General features: G+C 34.8%; 1 protein-coding gene and 1 long non-coding RNA gene across 6 annotated transcripts; one reads left to right on the forward strand and one right to left on the reverse strand.

Moving 5' to 3' along the window:
* The first annotated feature begins 549 nt into the window (after nucleotides 1-549).
* LOC110461133 lies at nucleotides 550-3762 on the forward strand. The gene is made up of 2 exons (XR_002464091.1): nucleotides 550-617; nucleotides 3288-3762. It is a non-coding gene; the product is annotated as an uncharacterized LOC110461133 (long non-coding RNA).
* A 4450-nt stretch (nucleotides 3763-8212) lies between these two features.
* On the reverse strand, nucleotides 8213-26840 carry LOC110461127 (polycystic kidney disease 2-like 1 protein). 5 transcript variants are annotated; one of them, XM_021514452.1, is made up of 16 exons: nucleotides 24413-24961; nucleotides 21725-21838; nucleotides 21193-21320; nucleotides 20799-21061; nucleotides 20416-20643; nucleotides 20044-20206; nucleotides 19654-19890; nucleotides 19013-19194; nucleotides 18500-18719; nucleotides 18104-18237; nucleotides 17466-17583; nucleotides 16723-17049; nucleotides 15919-16098; nucleotides 14877-14901; nucleotides 14150-14166; nucleotides 8213-10848 (listed from the first exon to the last, which is right to left on the reverse strand). In XM_021514452.1, exons 1-14 carry the CDS (start codon nucleotides 24663-24665, stop codon nucleotides 14893-14895), a joined length of 2556 nt encoding a protein of 851 aa, XP_021370127.1. In that variant the 5' UTR covers nucleotides 24666-24961; the 3' UTR covers nucleotides 8213-10848; nucleotides 14150-14166; nucleotides 14877-14892. The 5 variants fall into 5 exon arrangements, with proteins under 5 accessions (XP_021370127.1, XP_021370124.1, XP_021370125.1 ...); XM_021514449.1 differs by lacking the exons at nucleotides 14150-14166; nucleotides 14877-14901 and adding an exon at nucleotides 26800-26840 and having other exon boundaries at nucleotides 24413-24778; XM_021514450.1 differs by lacking the exons at nucleotides 14150-14166; nucleotides 14877-14901 and adding an exon at nucleotides 26768-26784 and having other exon boundaries at nucleotides 24413-24778.
* Nucleotides 26841-26974: the final 134 nt, after the last annotated feature.

Genomic DNA, 26974 nt, shown 5'->3' on the forward strand with positions numbered 1-26974 from the left:
TTTTGTAGTTGTGCAAAAGCAAAAGCATGGGCCCCAAACCTCTTGGTTATACAGTGGAGAGCTTATCAGCCTGATCCCTAGAATTGGAGGATATATCTGTATTACATCTATACGTTTGAGGAGATATTTGCATTGCATCTAACAGGCGGATTTCATCTAACAGGCGGATTTCATTGAAACTTTGGATGAATGATCGTTATCTTTTGTAGTTGTGCATCGGCATTTTAATTTGAGATTCCGACCCTTTTTGGTGGAGTTATGCCCCTTTGTGTGAAATACTTGTCCACGGAACTCCTCCTTTTTTTATTTTTTTTATTATATTTTCAAAATTTTATGACATAAACATATATATAAATATACATACAATGTACATGAGCGTCAAGAATCGCCTTTAAATAATGTATATACTGTTCAAAATATTCTATCAAGTGTCAGTATTCGTCTTACATTATATATTAACAAATAAGTAAAGATTCACATTCTGATATAAAAAATAAACTTCCGGATATTCTTGTCCGTACTCTATTCTAATTGAAATTGTATTATAATCCAGTGTCTGATTTCCGGTTATAGTCACGATGGTGCACAGACTTCGATTCGCACAACGTTATTATATGGTAAATATTAGTATATGAAATGCTTCGTATGGTATAACATCATCCAATTCAGCGAATTAAAGTGCCATGTTAGCGTTATAGTTCTAGAGTATGTGTTGATAATAGTCAGGGTATAATCTATTAAACAAAAACATTTTTCTTTTCCGCCCCCCCCCCCCAAAAAAAAACCAACACCAGGCTTCAATATGTCTAGGTGCTAGTTAATATACCTTGCAATAATTTATAGTTCTGAATTAGTATACGTGTAGATTTTGTATCTCTTATTGAGTTTGATTTTGTAAATACTTTTAAGTTTTCTAATAATACATGTTTAAACATTTTAAATGTAGATAGTGGTGTCTGTCTCTTGTTTTGATATTTTATTATATTTCTTGTTTTCCAGATAACCCATTTCATTGTATAGACAACAGTGTTTGTTATTGCTGTGTTTGTATCTGAACATTCTCCTAGCAATATTATTTCTTTGTTCAAAGTAATCAATAGTCCAGGTATTTTATTTATAACATTATTTTGTATGAGTTCTACCACTTGAGTAACAAAGTTACAATGCAAAAATAGGTGGCTCAATGTTTCTAATTCAATATGACACATATGACATATACCGTTGGATCGATTCATAACATGGAGTTTATATTCAGTATAAATTATTTTATGTACACATTTCCAATGAAGTTCCCTTATTTTTGTTTCTGTTGCAATCAGTTTACATTTATTATTTCCCCATATTTTCTCCCAATTAAATGTTTTTTGAAGTTCATCTTCCCACTTTATTTCTGATTTAGGTCTTGTTTTTGGGAGTAATGTATTTTGTAGCATGGTAATTTTTAAGTCTTTATTTTTCATAATTTTTGTTCCTTTACATAATGGCAAAATTATTTCAAATTTATTATTTATGAAGAGGTCTTCTGACTTAGGATTATCTATTTGATTATTTTCAGTAGGATCTTTTAATATTCTGAGAAAATTTAGAGGTATAGCTTTCCTAATTTTAGAGATTTCTGATATCCAATTCTGTTTATTGATAAGTTTTGCAAATATAATATCATTCCCTTTAAATTCCTTCTTTTCATCATCCCAAATATCTGCTATTTTTGTGATACCACTTAATGAGAAAGACTGTATAAATAAGGCTTTGTTCCGAAATTGTATGTAGGTGTTCCCAAATAAATTTTGGTTTAGAATTTCTTTTTTTTAAGTGGTGCGTTAACTCCTTTAAGTTTTGCCCATGCTTTCAAGCTATCTTCATAAAAAGTTGGTAGTATTCTGTTAATATCAAGGCCCTGTAGGTCCGAACAAGTGCACAAAAACATTTTTGACATATACTTGATGTCTAATTTAGTAAGATAGTATCTACCTATAGAGTTCCAGTTCTCATTTTTAGAGTGGATTATCTTATATATAGTTTTGATTTGTTTACTTTGTACATATGTTTCAAGATCTACCATTCCCATACCTCCTTTTTTATTTTACTACAACACATTTTTCTTTCCAGTTGATTTACTTTTCCATCCCAGATGTAATCCCAAATTATCTTGTTAATTTCTTTTAGATATTTACATGGTATGCCCCTCGCTTCTATTTCATATCCTATAATAGATATTATTAGTGATTTAATGATTAAAGTTTTCCCGCTAAATGTTAAGTTTCTGGTTTTCCAAATTTGCAGACAGTGTTTTATTTTGTTAATTTTTTCTTGCCAAATTTTGTCATTATCTATCATATATCCATGATGAATTCCTAGAGTTTTCACATTTGTTTTTGTCCATTTTATGATATTAAATGTTGGGTCTTTATTTTTCAATAGTCCTATATACAAACCTTCAGTCTTTTCATAATTAATCTTGGCACCTGATGCTTTTTCATATGATTTTAATAGTTTATAAGCTTCTCGAATGGATTTTTCTGTTTGATTGATTAGCTGAGTATCATCTGCAAACATACTTAATTTTATTTCCTTATCATTACCTGGTACTCGGATGCCTAATATTTCTGGGTTTGCTCTGATAGCACATGCAAGTGGTTCTGCTTGAATAATGTATAAAAGTGGGGCGATCGGGCATCCCTGACGAGCTGATCTTGAGGTGTTGAAATATTTAGATGTAAAACCATTAGTTTGGATACATGTTTTTGAATTTTTTAAAAGCATTTCTTTTAGATATTTACATGGTATGCCCCTCGCTTCTATCAAAAGCCTTTTGTACTACTCTTTTTGCGTTTCCTCATGCCACTCGGTGTGCGCATGGGTAACAACGTTGTGTCGGTTGTGTCCAAAAAATGCAACAACGAGGCAGCCATTTTGCCAGCACCGCATTTACTTACGTGAATGCCACTGGGATCGTTCGGGTCGTAGTTGGTCTTACATGGTGTCCCGTTCGATATTAATTCACTGAACACATCTATAATGTGTAACTTTTTGTTTCGCTGACACATCTTGGCGATAAATGAGTTTACGAGTTTAGTGGTCTCATTTAGCGTGATGATGTTGTTACTCTTTCCTTTACGAGGGATCACGGTACACACACCTATATCATCAACCTCCGGGAAGTCATCTTGTACCTGCTGAAGCGCCTCTGTGACATTGATGTAAACATCGTCTGGGGCTTGTTTGTTCTTGCTTATGTCGTTGGTTCCTAGGCAAATAACTATTTTATTTACCTTTTCACCTTCCAGGATTGATTGGGCATGCTGGATGACTTGGGATATACCTTCTAGTGTCGCTCCAGATATTGAAGCATTGACAATGTTATCGTTCTGTATCTCGAGACGTTTACAATTAGAAGCACCCAGGATCAAAGATCTAGACCACTGCATTTCAGCTATCGGCCAAATACCATATGCAATGTCATACAATTTTTTTTTAAGATTAATCATTGGAGTGTTTGATCCATGCAACCTGGGTCAAGAACATTTCTTTTCGCAAAGTTAATGGCACTACATTGGATTACAACTTGACTCCAAAATGAGAAAACTTCATGCTTATACACCTACCTTTTCCTAACAAAATTGATTCAGAGGAATTTTGGCTCTATATTGAAAATAGATTTTGAAGATGTCTGCTGTGGTTGCCACTTTGGACTAAACTCCAGATGAAAAGAAAAGGTCTGGACCATACACTGTTAATATCAAATAAATGTCAGCCAAATCAGTTCAGTGTTATTTGAATTTAAGTTCAAAATCTACTTGAAAGATGTGTGTGATACTGAAATACAAATCAACTAAAAAAACTAGAACTGTCACCATGAATGTCACCATGAATGGTAGATTATACCCCCCCCCTGCAGTAATAGTTCTTTCGGAACATTTAATGAGGCACGGTAGTCTAATGGTAGGACGCTGGGTTTGTGACCGAATGGTTGCGGGTTCGAGTCACTGTACGGCACTGTGTTTTATATTTGAGCAAGATACTTAACTCTGATTGTTCCAGTCTACTCAGCTGTAAATGAGTACGTGGTTGGGTAGTGCTAGAATTGTAGAATGCTAGCTGTGAGCGCCGAAATGACAGCACCGGCCGTATGCTCCCAACGGAGTTGAGAAAGATATTGGCTGGTTGCAAAGGCCCTATAACCACGGATAATAATCTGTGAACCGCTTTGAGACGACCTTCGAACTAGGTTGTGATAAAGCGGTATATAAGAACCTCAAATTATTATTTTCATTATGAATGAACAAGGCAAAGCATTGCAAAGCTTGAGGAAAGGGCAAACATAAGTCACATTGAAATTTTCATCCCAAGAAGTACTTGCATACAAAATCTAGCAAATCAAGGTGAATTAGCATAGAATAGGGTATAAGATCAAAGGTAAAACCATACGTCACAGTGACCTACCTTTTTGTACTTGACACTCTGCCATCCCAAGATGTGCTTGCATATGAAATTTAGTTACTCAAAGTGAAATTGTACAGACAGCATGTCCTGTTATTTCCAATAAATTTCAGCAGAATCAGCTCACTAGAATTTAGCTTTAAACAAGAGGCCCAGAGGGCCTGTATTGTATCGCTCACCTGGATATTTGAGCAATCATGGAAAAAAAATCAATAAAAGTCCTTTTGCAAATACAGTAGATTCCTCTTAATATCACTTCCCATTTGTCAGAGAAAAACATGATATTAACCGAAACATGACATAAACAGAATACATATTTTTTGATGTTTTTCAACCCTCAAAACCGGAAGTGAACTTAGTCAAATGCCTAAGTGATGTGGCTCTATGAAGAAGATTGATATTTTGTAACTAACCTTGTTCTATACCCTAGTTGAAATATAGATATAAGTATAGAAATAAATTTATTATTTGTATTTCATTTCAGTACGCAGTTACATTTCATATTGTTAAGTAGCAAAATGACGATCAGTACGATTGTAATTATGATTGTTTACTGCAGTAGTGATGTAGGCATACAAGTGTTTGGCTGGTATTCTGCATCAAATTCAATTGTAAACATGAGACTTGGTAAATATTTACCTATATCTTGATATATATACTGTTCTTTCTCTAGTAACATCTTTTTATGGGTTAATTTCCTTAGATATTTGCTGCAAGTGTGTAATCGAAGATAGTACACATGTTATAATTAGTTGAAAGAATACATCACACTTGGCATTAGAAAAGTTTACAGATGTTAGACTGCCCTAGCTCCCCAACCACAGGTGAATATCATGTTAACAAGTATGTAAGTCAACCTATTGTTTAACAGTCAGCCAGGTGTAACCTATTGTTTGACAGTCAGCCAGGTGTAAAAAATACCCTGTTAGGTCAAGGCATTGTTTACATAATGCGTCCAGGGTGTGAAAGAAGGTCCCCAGGGCATTTATCATGAATCATTACCACCATTTACCTGTATTTTTTTTGTGGCAGTGGCCAAAATAAAGTGATATTAAGAGAAATCAACATAAAATCAGGTGATAATAAAAGAATTGAATTGCATAGATTATATAGCAGGAAAAACGATGCATCCAAAAAACATGATAATAACCGAAAAGTGACATTAACAGACGTGATATTAGGTGAAATGTACTGTATGTCCATACTTTGAGTCTCCTTGGCTTAAGAATGTTTCAGACTAAACAGAACTTTATACTACTCTACCCAAGCACGCTATTGGTCAAATATCATCACCCAGGGCCTCCTAGTATTGCAGAAGAATTTGTTTAAATATATTTACATATTTGACCCATGTGACCGTGAAAGTAGGTCAAGATCATTTATTTGTGGTAACTTTATATCACTCTGTCCCAGGTACCTACTGGCCAAATATCATTGTTTTTAGCCTCCTGGTTATTACAAAAGATCCCAGAGGGATCTTGGCGCCCACCTTTGTACCATCTTCATTAGTTCTTTGTCAGTTCGATCTTTTCTCTTATCTGTTTGATCGAGTCATGTTAACAGTGTATGAAAGCCAACCTTCAAAGTGAGTTTGTCATTTCACATATTTACTAGTACAATACTTAATGTGAAAGAAATAGAATCTATCATTGCAATATGAGAAAGATCTGTTTAGTTCTTCTTTTAATCCATTTTGTTTTTATGATCAGTCTCAAAATATAACATGCACAACGAGGGATCAAGGGGATCATACATTTAAAATTTGAGAAAGATCCCTCCCGTGCTTCCCGAGAAATAGCGATAACAAACTTTCAATATCAAAATCCAAGATGGCTGCCTGTCGGCCATGTTGTTTATCCGATCAATCTCAAAAAAAGGCCCTGCACAGCTTAGGACTAAAGGGAACCTACAAATAAAATTTGAGAAAGATCCCTCTGTTGCTTCTTGAGAAATAGCGATAACAAACTTTCAATATCAAAATCCAAGATGGCTGCCTGTCGGCCATGTTGTTTATCCGATCAGTCTCAAAAATTGCCCTGCACAGCTAAGGACCAAGGGGAACCTACATATAAAATTTAAGAATGATCTCTCTGGTACTTCTTGAGAAATAGTGATAACAAACTTTCACTATCAAAATCAAAGATGGCTGCCTGTCGGCCATGTTGTTTATCCGATCAGTCTCAAAAATTGCCCTGCACAGCTAAGGACCAAGGGGAACCTACATATAAAATTTGAGAAAGATCCCTCAGGTACTTCTTGAGAAATAGCGATAACAAACTTTCACTATCAAAATCCAAGATGGCTGCCTGTCAGCCATGTTGTTTATCAAATCAGTCTCAAAAGTTGCCCTGCACAGCTAAGGACCCAAGGGGAACCTATATATAAAATTTGAGAAAGAAAGATCCCTCTAGTACTTCTTGAGAAATAGCGATAACAAACTTTCATTATCACAATCCAAGGTGGCTGACAGGCAGCCATGTTGTTTATCCGACCAGTCTCAAAAATTGCCCTGCACAGCTAAGGACCAAGGGTAACCTACATTTAAAATTTGAGAAAGATCCCTCTGGTTCCTCTGGAGAAATAGCGATAACAAACTTTTAATATCAAAATCCAAGATGGCTGCCTGTTTATCCGATCAGTCTCAAAAGTTGCCCTGCACAGCTAAGGACCAAGGGGAACCTGCATATAAAATTTGAGAAAGATCCCTCTGGTACTTCTTGAGAAATATCGATAACAAGAATTGTTTAAGGACGGAAATGGACGACGGACCATGGACGATGATGGTGGGCTAAAAATGTTTAAATGTTTTGGGTGGGCTAAAAATGAAGTTGTTTAAAGGTTTTGAACACGTTTCACCCTTTTGACCTTGCAAATAGGTCAAGGTTCTTTATTTCAGGAAACTTGAAAGCACTCTGTCCCAGGTACCTACTGGCCAATAATCATTGATCTGGGACTCCTGGTTATTCTGAAGAAGTTGTTTAAAGCAAATAGGTCAAGGTAATTTATTTTAGGAAACTTGACAGCACTCTGTCCCAGGTACCTACTGGCCAAGTATCATTGAACTTGGACTCCTAGTTATTCTGAAGAAGTTGATTAAAGTTTTATACATATTTGACCCTTTTGACCTTGAAAATATGTCAAGTGGCCAAATACCATTGCTCTAGGCCTTTCAATTATTTGAAAGATGTTTTAACGTTTTAAACACATTTGACCATTTTGATATTGAAAGTAGGTCAAGGACATTTATTTGAGGACATTTTATAGCACTTCATTCCAGGTACTTACTGGCCTAGTATTATTAATCTGGGCGTCCTGGTTTTTCAGAAGAAATTGTTCAAATGTTTTTTTTACATTTTTAACCCCGGTGACATTGAAATTAGGTCAAGGTTATTTTTTTGAGGAAACTGTATAGCACTCTGTCCCAGGTACCTACTGGCCAAGACGACGGAAAACACCATTCCATAAGCCCATGTTGGATTTTAAGTTAACTTAAAATGAAGTGAAAATAAAGGAAATTAGTCTGTAGCATACATTGATCATTTCAAATAATATTTTAGGGAAATAAGACAGTAGATTTGGAAGTAATAGATTTTTAAAATGGCTTTGATGAGGATTTCAAATTGCCTCAAAAATAATAATTGTTCAGCATGATGCACTGAACATTGCCACTAACTTTCATCAATACAGAAACATTTGGGGGATAACGCACGACAAAGCTAAATACCAACAACTCAATGATTCTCATTTGGGCAAGGAATAACAAAGATTTCAATTCATATTGCTGAAAGATATTTAATCAACTCTGTAACAAAGTATTAACATCTATCTCATATTGATAGTAAAATAAAAAATACATCACATTTAGTAGTAAAAGTCTACGTTTTCTCTTCACAACCATCATTTAGTCCAACAATCCTTCTTTTACAAAACCTTTAACAGGCTACACTTGAAGCCAAACTTAATTGGCAATAAATACAAACTTGAAACACAGAATTGTAATATTTTCGGCTTTCTCATCAACTTGCTTATACGAAAAGCTTCTAAAGTTTGCAACAGGTGGTTAAGTAAGTTGCTATTGCTAATACATATATGTATATAGACAAGTTCCTACCTAGAGGACTGTGAGATGATTGTGAAGAGATGTTTCCTTGGACGGATTTCTGATATAGTGCTACAGACAGTATATCTGTACAGTAATCTAGCTGTATGCCCTGACAGTAAAAGTGTTCATACATGATATGGGTGCTGCCCCTCGAGACATGGTCAAACAATTGACCAATGGAGGATTGTTGGTCAGTTAAACATGTGAATAGCAGTACATCACAGTTCACAGAAATACCTGAACAGAGTGGAGAGAAAGCAATTAACAAGAAATACAAAATTATGTTAGATCAGAAAACAGGGAATAGAAAGAATACTAGAAAGTTACACGGTGTGTTGGATTTTCAAATAATAGTGATTTTTCTGAATAAAAGGAGACATCAGCATAAATATATTTCTACATAAGTCTTTCCCTTATGAACACAATAATATTTTTGTTATCAAATTGATGTATACGGCACTAAACTTTGTTATTATATATATCAATTGATATGTTAGGTGATGTTTCATTATTCCTAGAACCACGTGTGGTACAAGCCGTTGCCCTGGTAAACAGACAAGACAGTAAGGACAGGGGAGATATCAAAGAACTAGGTAGTAAGGACAGGGGAGATAACAAAGAACTAAGTAAACAGACAAGACAGTAAGGACAGGGGAGATAACAAAGAACTAGACAGGGGAGATAACAAAGAACTAGGTAGTAAGGACAGGGGAGATAACAACGAAATAGGTGGTAAGGACAGGGAAGATGACAAAGAACTAGCACTTATCAACTGCATTTCCCACAAGTTGCAGGGATACAATACAAGAATATATATATATATCTGAATTAAATATACAACATTGTAGATCAGACAATTTAAAAAAGCTCCTAGCATTTGATAGAGCATTTAGACAATGCATTAATGCATTCCAACAAAATGGTAGGACCATTTTCAAATATGAAAAGAATCACGTTTACCATTTTTTTCATTTTTAAAAGGTATCAGTTTATCAACACCTGCCAATTGTTATTAAACAATAACATGGTGGACAGATTTTTATTAAATAAGTTTTGTTCGTATCAAACATTAAAAGTAGAAACATGGATCAGGTATAAATTGCACCACTAAAATATGTAAGTTGGTCAAGAACGACTTGATGATATAATATGGTCCCATTTTGCAGGGGAGATTCTACAGCAAATATATATAGATATTCTATAATATAAAATTAACATACATAGATAAAACAATCACAAGAAAAACAACTTGAAAATATCTAACTGGTTCTCCTGCGTAGGTGCTAACAGTAGTCCGGGGAATTGGTGGGAATAAATAACTTGATGTGACCTTAGCCTTTCCCAGAAATCTCATTATTGCCATGATTGAAGATAGTTTCTCCATGAATTTAATTCCTACATATATCACTTGAGCACTATAAGTAAAATCATACCATTAGCACTAGACTTCCACCAAGGTACACTCTACCTGTATATCTCCAAGTACAGGTTTTACCAAACAAAGTAATCACAGTCTAAGTAAGACCATTGATAACAATATATTTTTAAGAATTTTAGGCCATCAGCAGTTTAGTATTAACATTCAAAATAGTTTTGCAATAAAATACTGATAATTATTTAACAATAAATACAAAATGTTTGCATAAAAATGGACGGACTTTTCAATATTTCATATATATCTTAATTCAGCAGTGAAAATAATCTATGCACATTGACCTGAAGTTGACATTCAGATTTTTGATATTGATGTGCATGCCACATATCTAAACATGGTTGTCGTTATGGACAGCAAACTACAGATTTTTACTTGGTATGATGTTAATGTATCAAAGACAGAGACAGTACAAATCACCGGACAAAACCTCCTTTCTGTTCACAGTAGATATTATTTGCTGTGGTGTATGCCTAGAGAAAAACTCCTTTCTGTTCACAGTAGATATTACTTGCTGTGGTGTATGCCTAGTCTCAAGCTGAAACAGGTTATTCACCATGCAATGCCGTTGTCTTCCTGCCTGTGACCAAACTGTTCTTTCATCGCATTCACCTTTGCACATACATCTCAATGACGATGAACATTCCTCATTTTTTCAACGATGCATTTCTGTATGAATTTCTGGTCATGATTCTGTTTTCCTGAACCATTGTAGCGATTAAAACAAACAATATCGCAGAACTAAATAAGTACATTAAATTTACATCTACATAACACCAGGCAGGAATGATAGAGATTAAAAAGTGTTCCAGCGTTGATCTCTTTAGTTTTCTGTTTAAACATTGCTTTGGTATCCTCTGTCATATATGAAATCCTACAAAATGAAGAAGAGACGAGTAAGAAATTATCCGTAAGTAACAAAGTAATATTCAGCATATACATTAATTTGAAATAGAAATTAAGGAGAAATAAGACAATTAAGTTTTTAAGCTTTAACAATGCACCTGCTCTTGTTGATTACTAAGATAGGAAGCTGTATAATAAAGACATCACATGTACAACTATTCCCATTTTGAAACTTTTTAACGATCCTCAGTATTCATATGCTTGTGCTCCTGTAAATCCATCAACTCATCTTTTAAAATGTATTTATCTCCAAAAGAGATCTTCAAAATATTATTTAAAGAAACAAACAAAGCTAAACAAAGACAATCAGATTATATGCATATTTTAGTTAAAATCGCTTGGATATTGGGGTGGGGATCTTGACCATTTCCATGTAACGACCTTATGATTAAGTCCTCAGGGGCAGGGCTGAGCACTGGTGCCAATTATTGTAGCATGGATAAATTTATCTCTTCATGTCTAGTGTGTGCATGGGCATATAGTGGGGATATCGATTAAAGAAATACAGCTATACACCAAACTATATATTGAGTCTCATCCCTCCAGTCCCAGGATCACGCCAACTACATATCATGACATGAGGCCTATTCCGTCCTTGCATATTGCAGAGTTATCTTCTCTTGTGAGCAGGTTTTGATTGTGACGTCATTGGTTTGTGTGAGAAAATTACGTCGTTTTCTCAAAATTTGATGACGTTACTCTCGCCAACAAATGACGTAACAATCAATACCTGCTCTCAAGAGCAGATAACTCTGCAATACGCAAAGACGGAATAGGGCCTTAATGCCCACACAAGTTCAAATAAAGATGTCTCAACCATTCAGAGTCCACATTAGCCATCTTGGCTTTTGCGATTGGCATGGAAAAGTAAGAACTCTTATTTAAGATCTTATAAATAACATTTACACCATATTTGAAGTCAATTGGTGCAACCATTCTTGAGAAGAAGTCAAGGAATGTCTCAGCTAATCAAATGCTAGGGTGGCCATCTTGGATTTTCCAATCAGCACAGAAAGTAGAAACACTTGTTTGGGACCTCATAAGGAAAACTTTAAAGTCAACTTTGGAAAATGTTTTAGTCAACTTAGGAAAATATTTCAGCCAATCAGACATCTGGACATCCATCTTGGCATGAAAAGCTAGATAATTTAATTTAATTGATTTAGCCATTTTTGAGAAGTATTAAAAAATGTCTCAGCCTATCAGAGGCCATGCTGGCCTCTTTGATTTTCAGAATGAGCAACCAAACTGGTTAAAATCTAACACTACTGATTTACTGATAGAGTATTATTTATGTCTTTCCCCCCCATTGGTTCCTACCCCTATGACCTGGTGGTGTAGGCTGCTTCTCCCTTTATACAACATTCACAACGCTCCAACCCAAATTTAATCAAAATCTATTCAGCTGTCCCGAACTGGTAGGATTTTAAACTGAAAGTCAATGGATAGGTAATTGATGATGTCACAGTATAATATGCTCATTTTACCCTGTGGGCCAGGCAGCAAAATACATTTATTTGTTACTATTGATAAAATAAAAATGTCCCTTACACACTATATATATACATTTTGTATTTCACTTTGCATTATCTAATAGCTTATGTGCAAATTACAACAAATTACTGTTTTTTTTAAACAAAATTGTTCTATAATTGTTTCTAATTCTGGTACTAAAAATATAAAATATCACTGAACATTGCCACTATAAGAATCAAATATGAAATAATTTTACGAACACAATAATCACAAATGAATAAAAATACACAAAAATAAGCTTTATGGTCAGCAGGAGGTTATTATCACTCTTCACACAATCTATAGCTTAAAATCATTATTTACAATATCACTTTTCACACAATCTATAGCTTAAAATCATTATTTACAATATCACTCTTCACACAATCTATAGCTTAAAATCATTATTTACAAAACACCGCAGTTTCAAATCACACTAATAAACAGATTTCAAGTAAAAAGTCCCCCGCAACAGTTGAAGACACACATTAATTATAAATAAGATAAATATATACCCTAGTTTGATACATCAGGGTCATTAAAATATAAAGTGAATGTATACCCTAGTTTGATACATCAGGGTCATTAAAATATAAAGTTTATATACACCCTAGTTTAATACATCAATATAAAGTTAATATATACCCCTGTTTGTTACTTAGAGTTTTACTTTTTTTTTATAAACATAAAACCAGGTGCACAGACAGGTTATGCATAATTGTATGTGAAAGACAAACAGCATTTATTCATACCAACATTTGTGATTCAGGAAATAAATAAAACATTACTAAATCTACACATACTTTGTGAGAAAAAATCTGAACTAAAAATGTGAAGTCATTTCACCTAAAAAGCTAAAAAACAATTCCAAAAATAGTAAAGCTTTCAATAATTAATGAAACCCAAACTTTTCTCTATCTTAAAACTTTTCTCTATAGCTTCAAACTTTTCTCTATAGCTTCAAACTTTCCTCTAGCTTCAAACTTTTCTCTATAGCTTCAAACTTTTCTCTATAGCTTCAAACTTTTCTCTATAGCTTCAAACTTTCCTCTAGCTTCAAACTTTTCTCTATAGCTTCAAACTTTTCTCTATAGCTTCAAACTTTTCTCTATAGCTTCAAACTTTCCTCTAGCTTCAAACTTTTCTCTATAGCTTCAAACTTTTCTCTATAGCTTCAAACTTTTCTCTAGCTTCAAACTTTTCTCTATAGCTTCAAACTTTTCTCTATAGCTTCAAACTTTTCTCTATAGCTTCAAACTTTCCTCTAGCTTCAAACTTTTCTCTATAGCTTCAAACTTTTCTCTATAGCTTCAAACTTTCCTCTAGCTTCAAACTTTTCTCTATAGCTTCAAACTTTCCTCTAGCTTCAAACTTTTCTCTATAGCTTCAAACTTTTCTCTAGCCTCAAACTTTTCTCTATAGCTTCAAACTTTTCTCTAGCCTCAAACTTTTCTCTATAGCTTCAAAGTTTTCTCTATAGCTTCAATTTTTCTCTAGCTTCAAACTTTTCTGAAGAATTTGTCATTTGTTTTATCAGCTGCTGTTAATGATACCATTTCACAACTCCCCAACTCTTCGTGAAACTGGATCTGGTTGGAAATTCCTAATTTCAAACTTTAGTTATTTCATTTAATTTCAGTAAATTGTCAGCCACTCCATTAATAATAAAAACACTAGAAAAATAATGAAATTTGATAAGAGGAGTCAAAACAAAAATAAACCACAAAATATAAAGCACTAATAAGTGTATTTACCATTAGACTTCAGAGGACTAAAAGAAGACGACAAAAACATAGTGAGGAGACATTTCACCTTTATATGTTCATTACAGTTTATTTACACTAATTAAAATGTCTCAATATGGTATAAAAGTACAGTTCCAGGGATTGAAAGCATAGTTATACTCTGGAAGTTGCCATAAGGCATAGTTGATGACCTAAATGGGAGTGCACTTCCCACATCTTCACAGGGAAATGTACTGTATACATTATAAACATGTACCTTTAACTTAGGATACTTTATACATTTACCTTCAAAGGGAAGTGTTCTATAAACATGTCTCTGCTAATCTGAAAACTATCTTGGCACAGTAGCTACAATCTATTTTATTATCATTCTCATTGCTTTTAATTAACTCAATTATCATTTTGAATTTAAACAAAAGGATTTGGTCATATGAGAGGCTATGTGAGAAATTACCATTGGGAGTCTTTGCTAGAAATCGTCATAAATAAGGTTACATGATAGAACATCATATCAGCAATCACCATGTGAGTGACCATTTGAACATGGTCTTAATGTCATGTAAACAATGGAACGGTGTAAAGGTGCAGTCGACTGAAGTACTACCACATAATAGGTTTATCTTAAATAAACCCTACTAAAGACAATGTATTGGCAACATTATCAATTAGGAAGACACAGCAAATAATAGAGTATATAATAATATTAGTATACATCAATGAAAAGCTGAAGAAATACCTGAGGATGCGCCTCTCTAGGAGAGCTTTTTAACAAAAATAAACATGCTGATAGTATTGGTAGTAACTGACCTATCATTGGGTTGTAAAGAGACATTATAATCAAGAAGAAGTCCATTGGACCAGTATCTCTCAACAGTTTATTTTGTTATCTTAACTATAAAAGATGTTAAAATGTTTCTGCAAATTTGAGACTACGGTGGAAATCTCAGATTTGACCCAAAGAACAAAATTAACAATATGAAAATGTTTTGGTAAGGGCTATTATTCAGGTAAGTTTGGTTGAGACAATCAGACAATCAGAGACTATGAGCTTGAAAAATAACTTGTCCTGAGATTATCGTTTGCACTAATTTTTGTTTACATTGGCCGATTAAACCAGGAGAAGTAAAAGTGATTTTGTTCCATTTTCTCACACTGAGCCCAGCCCCACTCCTCCGAAGTAGAATTAAACCCCTTATTTAAATAACAATGAAACCCCTTCATGCAGGGATAATGCCTTATAAGATCAAAAGTCCTTCACTCATAGGTAGGAAGTAGTCCTTTATTTATACATATATCACCCTTTCTCTACTGATGTCTTATATGCTGTCAAACTCCCATCAAGCCATATTTAGTCACAATTACTTCAGCCATTCTGCGTTAGCGGTCATTTAAAGAAAAGTTGATGACGGACACCACACCAAAGCCTTTGTTCCTTGTGTACTTAAAATCTAACTTGAATCCTGTAAGTTCATGGACTTCCACTACTAAGTCTTAGAATTCATATTCATCAATCTGAATAATTAATACCTAAATTGGTTATGAATAATACATATAACAAGATGACATTGTTTTATTACCCCTTGCTATAATAATGTATATATTGTTATGCTTATTAACTAAATATGTGTGCTAAATTTGGTGCTGAAATCTTGAATTCTTAAATCTTACAATATTTCTATGATGATTCAAAACTCATGAGATATAACAAGGTAGGAGTATAATCTGTTAACTAACCCTGATCAGGTGTTGTGTGGAACAACTGACTTAAATTAACTTACCACAGGATTTCCTGAATTTGGTCGGGATCGTGCTCTGACCCCACGAGAACTGTTGCCACTACCAGGTGATGCCCCTCGGCCACTAGGGCTAAATGAAGTTTCTGAATCCCATCTTTCTAATTCTTCACGAACTAATTTTTCCATCTGTTCTCTTTTCATTTCATCACTATTACCATCAGACTTGAAGAAACAAAGTGTGTGATCAAACCATTTATCATTGTGAAAGGTTACAAGGAAAGTGAAATGTTATCTTGGAACATGACTGGCTAAACGTTAAATAGAACATGTCACCAATCTGACCAATCAAAGTGAATCAATCATTAAAACAAAGAGTCAATTGCAGTTTTCAGTCTGTCACATTTTCAATACAAGTAATTCTTTAACTTTAGTGTGCGCAGTCTATATCAATGAACATGCACTAGATCACAAACAATCTTTGTCATTTTATGAAAATTAAACATGAAAACAGCAACTGACTTCATAGTGATAATTCGTTACTTCAAAAATTAAAACATATTAAAAGTGGGAGTTGGATAAAGTTAACCACTGCAAATCAAATATGATAAGTTATTTTATGTTACAAATTATACTTAATGTTGTAAATGCATCAATATTAAAATTTGTGAAATAATTATAAAATCATTGTGACAAGTAAATATTAATATACACAGCTATCTCTAACCGAACTTGTGAAATCATTGAACAAGAGTTGAAGCTAAACACATAATCAAAGTCTGCCAGATCTCTCAAGTAAAAAAAAAAGGAAAACAAAACTGCCAAAAAAATCAATCATGTGATACCTACCTCTGTTATACTGTCAAGTATTTTTCCCATTGTTTCCCTTCTTTTTAATTTAGCTTTTTCCATGGCTTCTAATTTCACTAATACAGCATCTATTTTTGAAACTATGCTGCCTATGGAGTGTTCCATTCTATCTACCCTCCGAGAGAGGACTGTGAATTCTTCATATGAAACCCCACTTGATGCCCGTCCAGAGCGTGAAGATTTGGTGCCACTTTCGTCGTCATCAGATTCGTCTCCAGTATCATCATTTTCACTAATTCCGCTACGTGCTGTACCTGGTCTGTGCCCTGTCTTCTCTAAATTGTCATATTCTTTATTTATAGCAGTCTGTGAGAAAAAAAGCAAGATACACCTTACATATGGCAGCTTACATTGCATATGAGATTTCAGAAAAATGCCATCTTGAGGCCTACCATGTTGCATATATTGTCCTAATTATGATGTCATAAGTGAAAGACATGTGACATCACATTTGATGGGCCATTATTCACATGTTACTGTTAGTTTATGAGGGAAGACTTCTAACATGGATACAATTCATGTTACAGTTATAGTACATGTCATATCATTGTTAACCATTACACTATCAGCATAAACGGAACATCTCTTGGACCATTATCCTTTACTCATTCAAACATATTTTATTTACACTGGGCACAACTTCTTGCAACTTACTAGGCCCTATCCTTTATTAAGCATGAACAAATCTTAAGATCCTTCTCTTTACATTCAAAATTCCCTACCGTCTGTTCCTCCAGATCATTTGTCAATCGTTTCTGTTCTGCAGAATCCAAGATACGGTCACCATCAACATCGTATTTGGCGAATAGAGCCTCAATTTCACTATCAGCATACCCACGACTAGGAAGAGAAAAAAAGCAATTACATATATATATAATTTTCAATGTTTCTTTCCTTTTTGTTTTGGACTGAAGGTTAAATTTGCAAGAGATTGAAATAATGTTTGAGACAACAATATAATTGTACGTGAGAGGAGGGTAATTTTACAGAAAGACACGCGACTGTAGGCTGTAACAATTAGTATGTGATTTGTGTTGGAAAAAATGATAATTATATATGACATTGACAATTATGTTGGACAAAAACATTTGTTTAATAAGCACTTGTACTGTTATGAAGGGCCAGTAAATAAACCATATTTGGAATTGTGTTTAAAACATTTGCTGAATTTCTATATACTGATAACCTTGGTTTTAAAATCCTTTTGAAATTCAGCTGTTTAGAAACGTGCAAAACTGCCACTGTTTACAAATACCAATGATGTAAGTTTGGAAAAAGAACAACTATACGTATGGTAAATATGTTAAGGCCTTGCAACACGTTAGCAGATAGCTTAGAATGTAAAACATGTAAAGCTTACGTTTTCAGATCTGTGCGCCATTCATCAAATTCCAGTTTATGATCCTGGTTAATGTCAGCAGTTTTCAGAGCTTCCTGGATGTCAACGATCTTGTCACGCTTGAAGTTGATTTTTTCAACCATCTTCATGTATCCCTATATCCAAGCATTAAGAAATTAGTCATTATATCTCAAAATTTTATATCTAATCTTAAAAGCCCATCTTCATACCAAGGTAATACTCTCATTGGGTAGCAACAAAAACCATGGATTAGATAAATTATACAGGTAAGTACTGTTCTTTATCTTAGTAGAACAACTTGAATAACATTGTGGTTTACAGTCGATCATAGACAAATGGATAGTTCTTTGAATTTGACAATAAAATCAGCGATTGTAATTAATACTGAAGCCTTACCCTCTTGAAATAGTCTCCCATCTCAAACTCGTTCTTTTGGTTTGCCATGTCACCCTTCACCTCAGAATAGGTGTCGTTGATAATGGCCAAGAACATGTTGATCAGCACGAAGAACACAAAGAACACAAACAGCATGAAAAAGATCGGACCAAGAACACGATTGGCTGCTTCCAGTTGATGGAAATCAAAATCTCCAAGGATGATACGGAACAGTGTGAAGCTAAAATTGTGAAGAGTTTAAGATAAATTTTCATATGTATACAATGTATTTGATTATTGTCTGCAGAAATATATTTCATGTTATTCAAATTTATTCTTCCTTCAAACATTTTTACCATTTTTTCCTCCCTTTATTCACATATTTCAGACTCTCTCGTTAATGGACTCAAGTATAGAATAAAATTGATTTCAAATGTTGAATATAAGTTGTAAGCAGATTTGTTTTATACTTGTGTTAAATTTTCGAAGTATCATAACAGTTCAAATCAGGTGATGCAATATTTGTGTACTTACAAGGAGTTCTGGAAATTGCTGAAGTCCTTCACCTGTGTGCCAAAGAGGAGATAACCCAGCTGTGTGAAAGCCAGGAAGATGATGAAGAACATGACAGCGAAACCAGCCAAGTCCTTGGCACAGCGCCCAAGTGTGGACGACAGCTGGGTCATTGTCTTGTTGAAACTGATGTACTTGAAGATCTGGATTAAAGATGTAATCATACATTAAACTTCTGCAGTTTTCTTGTTGGACTTGCTACACATTTTTATCTTAACAGTTCATGTTCAGTCAATCATGAAATAACAAAATTGAAAATATGGTATATTAAATCTAAATGACTTTTTCTCTTTTTTCCTTTGGTAGAGGTGAAAGAAAACTAAATGAAATACAATTGAAATACAACATTTTCAAAGTCTGAAAATATTCAATCTGTCTATAAATGTAGATGGCTTTTTAAATAGTCTTTTTAGTACCATACCCTTTGTTACTCCAACAGAACTTCCATTATGCTTTCTGTTAGTTTGGGAAAAAACAATTTCAAATATTTACTTTTGTTCACATTAGTAATAAGCATTTCTTTATGCATTCAACTATCATTTTGCTCTGTTCTTGGAGCAGGCGAGTGTTAAAAGGTTTAGCATTCCAAACCTAAAACAAACCTTGATCCAGGCCAGGAAGACTGCTATGGCAATCGCATTGTCGAATCTGGTCTGCCAGTAGCTGAGGAACTCAAAGTCTGCGAATTTGTCTGGATTCTCCAGTAGTACACTTAGCTTGTTGTCCACTTCCACTGTCCGATATACATCAAACGCAACACAAAGGATGGCTAACAGGATCACCAGTATGTCAAGGATGTTCCACACGTTCTTGAAGTAGGACAGTTTGTGCTTCTTGATCTGTTAAAAGTAGAAGTTACAGTAAATTTCCAATTAATTTATAAATAAAGTTCAAATCTAGAATACAAATTTCTTAAACATATCTTGTTAACACTTATAATTGAACAGTAATTTTGACTCTCAATTTTTGAGAGAAAAAAAACTCAAGCATACCTCAAGGGATTCCTCTACAATGTAGTAAACAATGAAGAGGACAAAGATGCATTCACAAGCCATGATGAAGTAATCCTGAACAGTCACGTAGCGGATCAGCTTCACAGTTCGGAATGTCCAGGAGGGGATGGCGCCACCTGTTGCCGGGAACTCAACAAGGAACCTGTCAAACAAAACCTACATACAGCACCACTGTTCTCACCACTATTCTCTTATGAAGTTTTTTCATCAGACATTTTCATTTGTAAAGTGTTTTTTTCCTGTTGTAACTTGTTGTTTCTTTTTGATGATGTTTAAGGTTTCAACCTCATTTCTTCCAAGACAGGAGATTAATGTTTTAAATATAAATGGATGGATATGAAAGATAATCACCTTACGACACAGAAGAGGTTGATGTTGGCGTTGTAGACAGTGAAGTCGATAAAGACAGCCCTTGTGCCTCGGTCTATCCATCGCTCATTAAACAGGTGGTCAACCAGCGCCTTCGCTGAGGTGTAGTTGTTCCCGACCAGCTCCTGGACATAACCTGCGCCACTGTAAGTCGTCAGCTGACCCCAGTGGCTCGAGCCATCCAGTTCCTCTTCTGTTTTATACGTCCACCTGCACAAATCAAAGAACCACTTTTTCTAAGAAGTTTTCAGTAAAATGTTTTAGAATGAAAGAGTATTTAATATTAAACGGTGACAGACTCTCCCTCCTGTTTTTTTTCAAAACAATAATTACAATGAATTAGAAAGCTACTATATACTACTTACGCTGTGTAACCTGGGTGGTCTGCAGTGGTAGATGTTTTGTCTTCCAAGTTATCTGAGTATGAGTCATAGCAATGACGAATGACATCCTTGAAGTCCTCATGAACAACACAGGAATTGCTGCTGACCTTCAGTTGTCTGAAACGTGGTATACCAAGTAGCTTGTTTTCGTAGTAGATGTAGCCAAGGTCATCAGGGTTGGTGATGTCATCTCCATTGTACCATTTTTCCCAGTACAGTCCCTTCAGCAGAGTCTCCCGGCTGAACTGTAAATACAATAAGCAGAAGTCAGTTTTCATTTTCAATCAAACATGCTATCTTTTCATGTCTTGAGTTTTTTATTACATTTTAACAAGTTTCATGTTATTATATGAAAACTATGGAGTTATTGCCTTACCTTCCAGAAGTCATCAACATTTGTGAGGGTTTGGAAGGTGCCACCGCCACTGTGAGTGGTAGAGAGGAACAGGTCACTCATAACCTTGGTGTAGTAGTACATTTTGGTTGAGGTCATTCCAAAGGTCACTGTTCAATAAAAAGATGCAATGTTAATTAGATATATAAGGAATATTCTTTAATTAATGAAACAACTTAATGCATTGACAAAGATGTGAAAGGACAATGGCCTGAAATACATACCCTCATCCTGTCTGTCAATTTACCTTTGTATATTACTTAACAATGTATGCCATTGTAATTATTTCCCACTATGTTGTTCTAAGAAATTTTAAATAGAGAAGAAATAACATAAATTTAACAGGAAAATAAATTTTCAAAGCCTGTTTTTAGTTCAGAAAGAGTTGGGGGTCTTCTTCCTTAACAGTGATTGATGAATAATGCTTGAGAATTCAAAATTACTTAATAGCATACATGTTTGTATACTGCAAACAGAATATTTTCCACCTGTGTTAATAATAATATACACCTACCGACACAGAGAATGACCAGAAACACAATGTAGATGATCAGTTCTCTGAGAGTGGTCTTTACATGAAGTTCCCGGTTGCCTTTGGTCTCTTCTGTCTGACGGGTAGCCCATAGTGCTGTGCAAGATATTAAACACATACATTTAATGCAGCTCACTTGTCACAAAGTTGATATCCAGGAAATTATTTCATGCAATGTAGTTATGTGTTTTCAGTTTCTGAAATCAGTCAAATTAATAAAAAAAAAAAAAAGTATAGTTTGGCTACTCTATCTGTCATGTTTAAGTATCACATATGGACAAGCATCAAGATAGCTGCCAGTTTACTAAGCCAGCCTTCAAAAAAATGTTAGTTGACATTTTAGTATTATAACTTGACCTTTTAATATTATAACTTAACCTTTTACTATTATAACTTAACCTTTTGCTATTATAACTTAACCTTCTCCTAATTTGACTTGACCTTCGTCTGATTATTCCTCTCTTAATTTAATTTCATCATCCCAAATTTATTTGAATTAAATGAAACTGAAATGAGTATTACAAATATAAAAAGTTTCTACTGGTTTTCAAATTATGTAAGAGTTCTGAAGAAATTTGGAGGAATCACAGCACAATCAAATGAGTCTAATAGGAGTCCTGTAAGTGTATATACCTTGTAAGTATACTATGACTCAGAAGATTTAGACTCAGAAGATTTAAGTCCACATACATAAAGAGTATATATACACCTGTGTACAGTTAAACCTAGTTCAACCTGATCATTGGCCTGGTATTTGTTATCACAAACTAATACTATACACGTCTCAATTGCATTACAGTACAGCCTAGATATGAAAAAAATAAGTTTTAATTACCAGGTATTAGTCCAACATAACATACAACAGAAGAGCATCATCCACAGAATATCATCCAAAATACTTTTAAAAAAATTCTGAAATAATATTTTGGCAGGTAACATGAATATCTTTTCCTCAGACAGTTGTAGAATAGTATATGGATTATATAGTTGTTTGGTCTACACCATATGTAAGGTCTTGGTATTCTTATTGGGTGCTATCTAGTAATCTACTATGTAATCTAAACTTTGTAGCTCTAATGTTCCTTTTCCGGTTAAATAAATGGTTTGGTCAAAATTTAAAGGTTACTATTTACAAACATGTACCTTGATGACTGATGTTTCAACTTCAAGAAAGAGAGTGTGTTAACTTGCATGAATTGTACAGGTATGTTATCCTCAATCAATAACTTCTCTATTTCACAAGGCATTGAAATCAATCACCGTGAATTCTATGGCCTAGAACAACATCATACAATATGTAAGATAAAAGAGGAAAAATCTATAACAGGACCATGGTACCTTTGTTTTGCAGTGATGTTGTGTTTCAGTTTACCTGTAAAATCAATACTGTCATAACAGAGAGCTGCATAGAATCAATAGAAAATCTACTTCATTATCCATGGGACTGGCACCAAGTAGCTTTATAGGTATACATTGGTATGAATTATTCAGGTGCTGAGTAATCAATATACCTGTATCAGTAAGTAGGACCAGAACACCTGAGGTAGATATGGTGTGTATACAACCAAACTGGACCCTGGTTCTAGACTTACACACATCATACCGGCTTCAATAAAACTTTGGCCTCTCAATGCATTCATCAGGTGACCCTTATATGACTGTGTTAACTGCTATGATTTTGACTCCTTTAGCTTTTGCTCATGGGTTCAATGGAACAAGTGTAACTGACATGAGTTTGACCCTCCAGTTTTCAGGGAAAATATCTATATTGCATCTGAAATTGCTAAATATCATGAGTCAACTGAAAGCCCGACTGCTCTTCATCTTTTTTAATATTAATATAACTTTAATATGATAACTGGGATTTTATCTTTTCCGTAGTAATTTCGGGATAATAAATGACCACCAGGTCTTGCCTGTGTGACACAGTCCCTGAAGTAGGGAAAAAAAGGAATTAAACGTGAACTCAGTCTGTTACCACTATCATTATGCACGTAACAGTAAATTAAATGGCATGGACAGTCAGTCATAATCAGTATAATTACCCACATAGGCATAACTATTATATGTGGGTTATTTCCATGGATTCTTCATGGTCTGGTCTAGGATTATAATACAGTTTAAACACTACAAACTACATGTATCTGTTCACATCAAATATTGGTTGTTGTGTTTATTCATATCTTTTGTAATTTCTGTCGGTACATTAATTACCATTCTTTATTTTTATTTGTTTAGTGATATTTGTAGGATTTTCTCAGACAAGTTAGGTACTGGTTAAGAGTGATTTTTGTTGAATTATGTTATATACCACTTACACCAAAATTATTTTTTTACAGGCGAAATTCAAAATGTGGGCAAGTCCCATGATAGCATGAGTCCAGGATTCACCATGTTCTGTTAAATTAAGCCAGTCGCAATAATAAGAAATAATTCTTACTTCACAGAATAAGACTGATTTACGGTCTTTGCTGATGATGTACAAGACTTGTCATTTGACCAAGGCAGTAGTTTTGTTCAGGGTTTGTACTGGGCTTGTGGACCCTATAACCAATGTAAGCTTACTCGTCTGACATACACCTATAGCTAGGTGTACCTGGAACCATGAACAGATTTGGGGAATGATAAAGATGGACTGTTGGATATTGAAAGATATCATATGATACTTACATCTGATTCCCCTTCCAATTTTGCCAAATATGCCGACAGGTTTTGGCCTAGCAACTTGTGTTTGCTCCTTTCCCCGGTCTGATCTTGATCCAGGTTTCTGACCAAACTCGTTCTCCATTGGTAGATCAGCGTCCTCTCTGGCCCGAAATTCGAATTGGCTATCGGGCCTTGCATGACCTCCTGATCCGTAAGTATCCATGTCATCTATCCATGCCGTGCGGGATTGCGCACTAGTGGGACGTTCCTTCGGCATAATCCTCTCAGCTCCGTTTGATCGGATCACAAAGTCTTACAAAGAGCACAGTACCCAAAACAACAATGAGTTTGACAACTCGCCAAAACTGTTTACAAAGTTTCCACCAGTTCCTGTTTAAAATAACAAAGGGAAAATAGTTTCCATGTCAGTCACAGTTATCACCAGTACACACCACTTCTGTTATTCGACGACACAAGTGACAGTTCACTTGAGTGTTTAGACTGTACTGTCGGAATCTAATGATAAATTATCATGGCTGCCCAACCGTGACGTCACACTTTGTTCGATGATATATTGCAAATTATCTCCCTTTACACATAGCACACGACTCGCTCACCACGGTTCGCATTTAGCTGATAACGTTATATTCCTTCCTCTAACAATGGTCAATTACTGTTATACTTAGTTAGATCTACCAACCCCAAAAAGTTACAAACTTACAAACATAATATGCATTAGACGTCGTGGAAGAAAATATGAAGGAATTACTTCTGAAATTGCTTCCAGGCTTATAACCTATAACGGTTTACTGGATATCGATATCCTGTCAAAAAGATGAAAAAAAAATGACGAGTTCAAATTCCATACACGGCAACATTTTACCAAGCGATTGTAATGAAATACAACTAAGTCAACGGAGGCGGGTTGTTTTTCCGGAATGGATGTATTTTTGTGTATTTTTTTTAACCAATTAATGGTCTTCCGAATAACAATTGTAGATTGATTTGTTACTAGCATTATTGTTATAGGTTTTAGGGCGGATACATGCGCGTATAAGATCCATCTGAGTTTTACATTTACTTCGCCTGCAAATGTAATATGGAAAAGGCAAAGCCTCGAAAGTTATGCTTATCTGTGACATTATATAGGCCTTCATTTGTCCCTGTCATGAACTGTTACGTATGTTTTTAAGAGTAGTCCTAGACCTATCTTCAGTAGTGCTACTGGATATATGTGTATACTTATATCTCAACATCTGTTTCACTGTGTCTTGATAAAGGAGCGGATCGCTCCGAAAATTTGACAACCTAAACTTGTCCACACTGTTGGAATTACTTCTTTGCCCCATATATCTAAACATCGATATAGGAGCTACCGTCATCTTATGTTTTGAGAAATGTTGATGATATAAAAAGGGTTTGGGGGACACAGCAGCAAAAAGTCTGAAATTAATCTGTTCATATTGGCTCCGACATTTTAAATATCTAGTTAATTTCAATTCTTCAGGAAAGAGATATTTTCGGGTAATTTTGCGATGCTTTCCAATAATAAATTGAATGAATTAACCAAAAAATGTTTTTTGTAAAATAAATTAAAATACTCAAATATGTATCTAAAAAGCCACCAGATGGCACGACAGAGCTTCTAGATCTTAACAGAATCCGGGGGGGGGGGGGGGGGGGGGGGGGGATGCCCCCGTACCCCCCTTCAGTGCGACTTTCTGCATGCACAACCAAAACAGCCCGGCTACGCGCCTGACACAGTGGCACGTCCATGAACGACCTTAACTGTAACAGAACGTTAGGACGTTAAACAAAAAATAAATTTCGAAAAGTTGTTTTCTTATGAAGATTCCCAGATGCAGTACTTTGAAGATTGTACATTGTATTACGACCTACACTATTTTCTCAAGGTTTTTACTGTTTTTTTTTATCGTAACAAACAGTCATAGTATGATTGACTCACTACCGTTATGACTGGATCGGCAGAGACAAATCGGGACCGTGCCACAATCCACAGTTGAAGCGCATTGAGCATCTCGGACATCCAAAAACGACATTGCTTTAACAGATTACACATCAGAAACAAGTGCAAAAAAGAAAAGTTGATATAACAAAATACCTTATTGAAGTATGACCACAACCCAAGTATTGCTATCAGTCAGATATGGATGTCCCATATACATAAGTCCACGACAATTAAGACTAAAGTCAAAAACGCAATTGTGATATTAGGCATATCTATGTCGATCATGTAAGTCCATCTTAATCATACATTCGATATCTCATGTCAACTAACAGATATGAAAGACTAATTTCGGTTCATTAAGCGGGAATATTGATATGAAAATACTGTTAAGCCAAACCCTAACCGCGCACCTGTAATGTTGTGCTGTAGCGTCTGTACATACCTGTCCTGGGATGGATTCTGTTGTTCTGTGGAGGAGCTGCGTCACACTGGATTTATAGTGGTATTGATTGGGTTAGATGGAACCATGGATACATTTACGCCATCACAGGTAAGCCAATTAATATCTACCACAGGTAAGTATTGATTAGTCTCCTCAAGTCAGCTTCAGGACCCGT

Source organism: Mizuhopecten yessoensis, unplaced genomic scaffold (genome assembly GCF_002113885.1).
Source record: "Mizuhopecten yessoensis strain PY_sf001 unplaced genomic scaffold, ASM211388v2 scaffold10573, whole genome shotgun sequence".
Lineage (NCBI taxonomy): Eukaryota > Metazoa > Mollusca > Bivalvia > Pectinida > Pectinidae > Mizuhopecten > Mizuhopecten yessoensis.

Excerpts from the sequence above, each read along its gene's own strand:
- LOC110461127 (XM_021514449.1), bottom strand. The coding sequence starts at position 24,665 with ATGCCGAAGGAACGTCCCACTAGTGCGCAATCCCGCACGGCATGGATA. Across the intron at positions 19,891-20,043 it reads TTGTAGAGGAATCCCTTGAG|ATCAAGAAGCACAAACTGTC; the intron begins GTATGCTTGAGT and ends TACTTTTAACAG. Across the intron at positions 10,849-15,918 it reads CAAATTCAGGAAATCCTGTG|GATTTCATATATGACAGAGG; the intron begins GTAAGTTAATTT and ends TTCATTTTGTAG.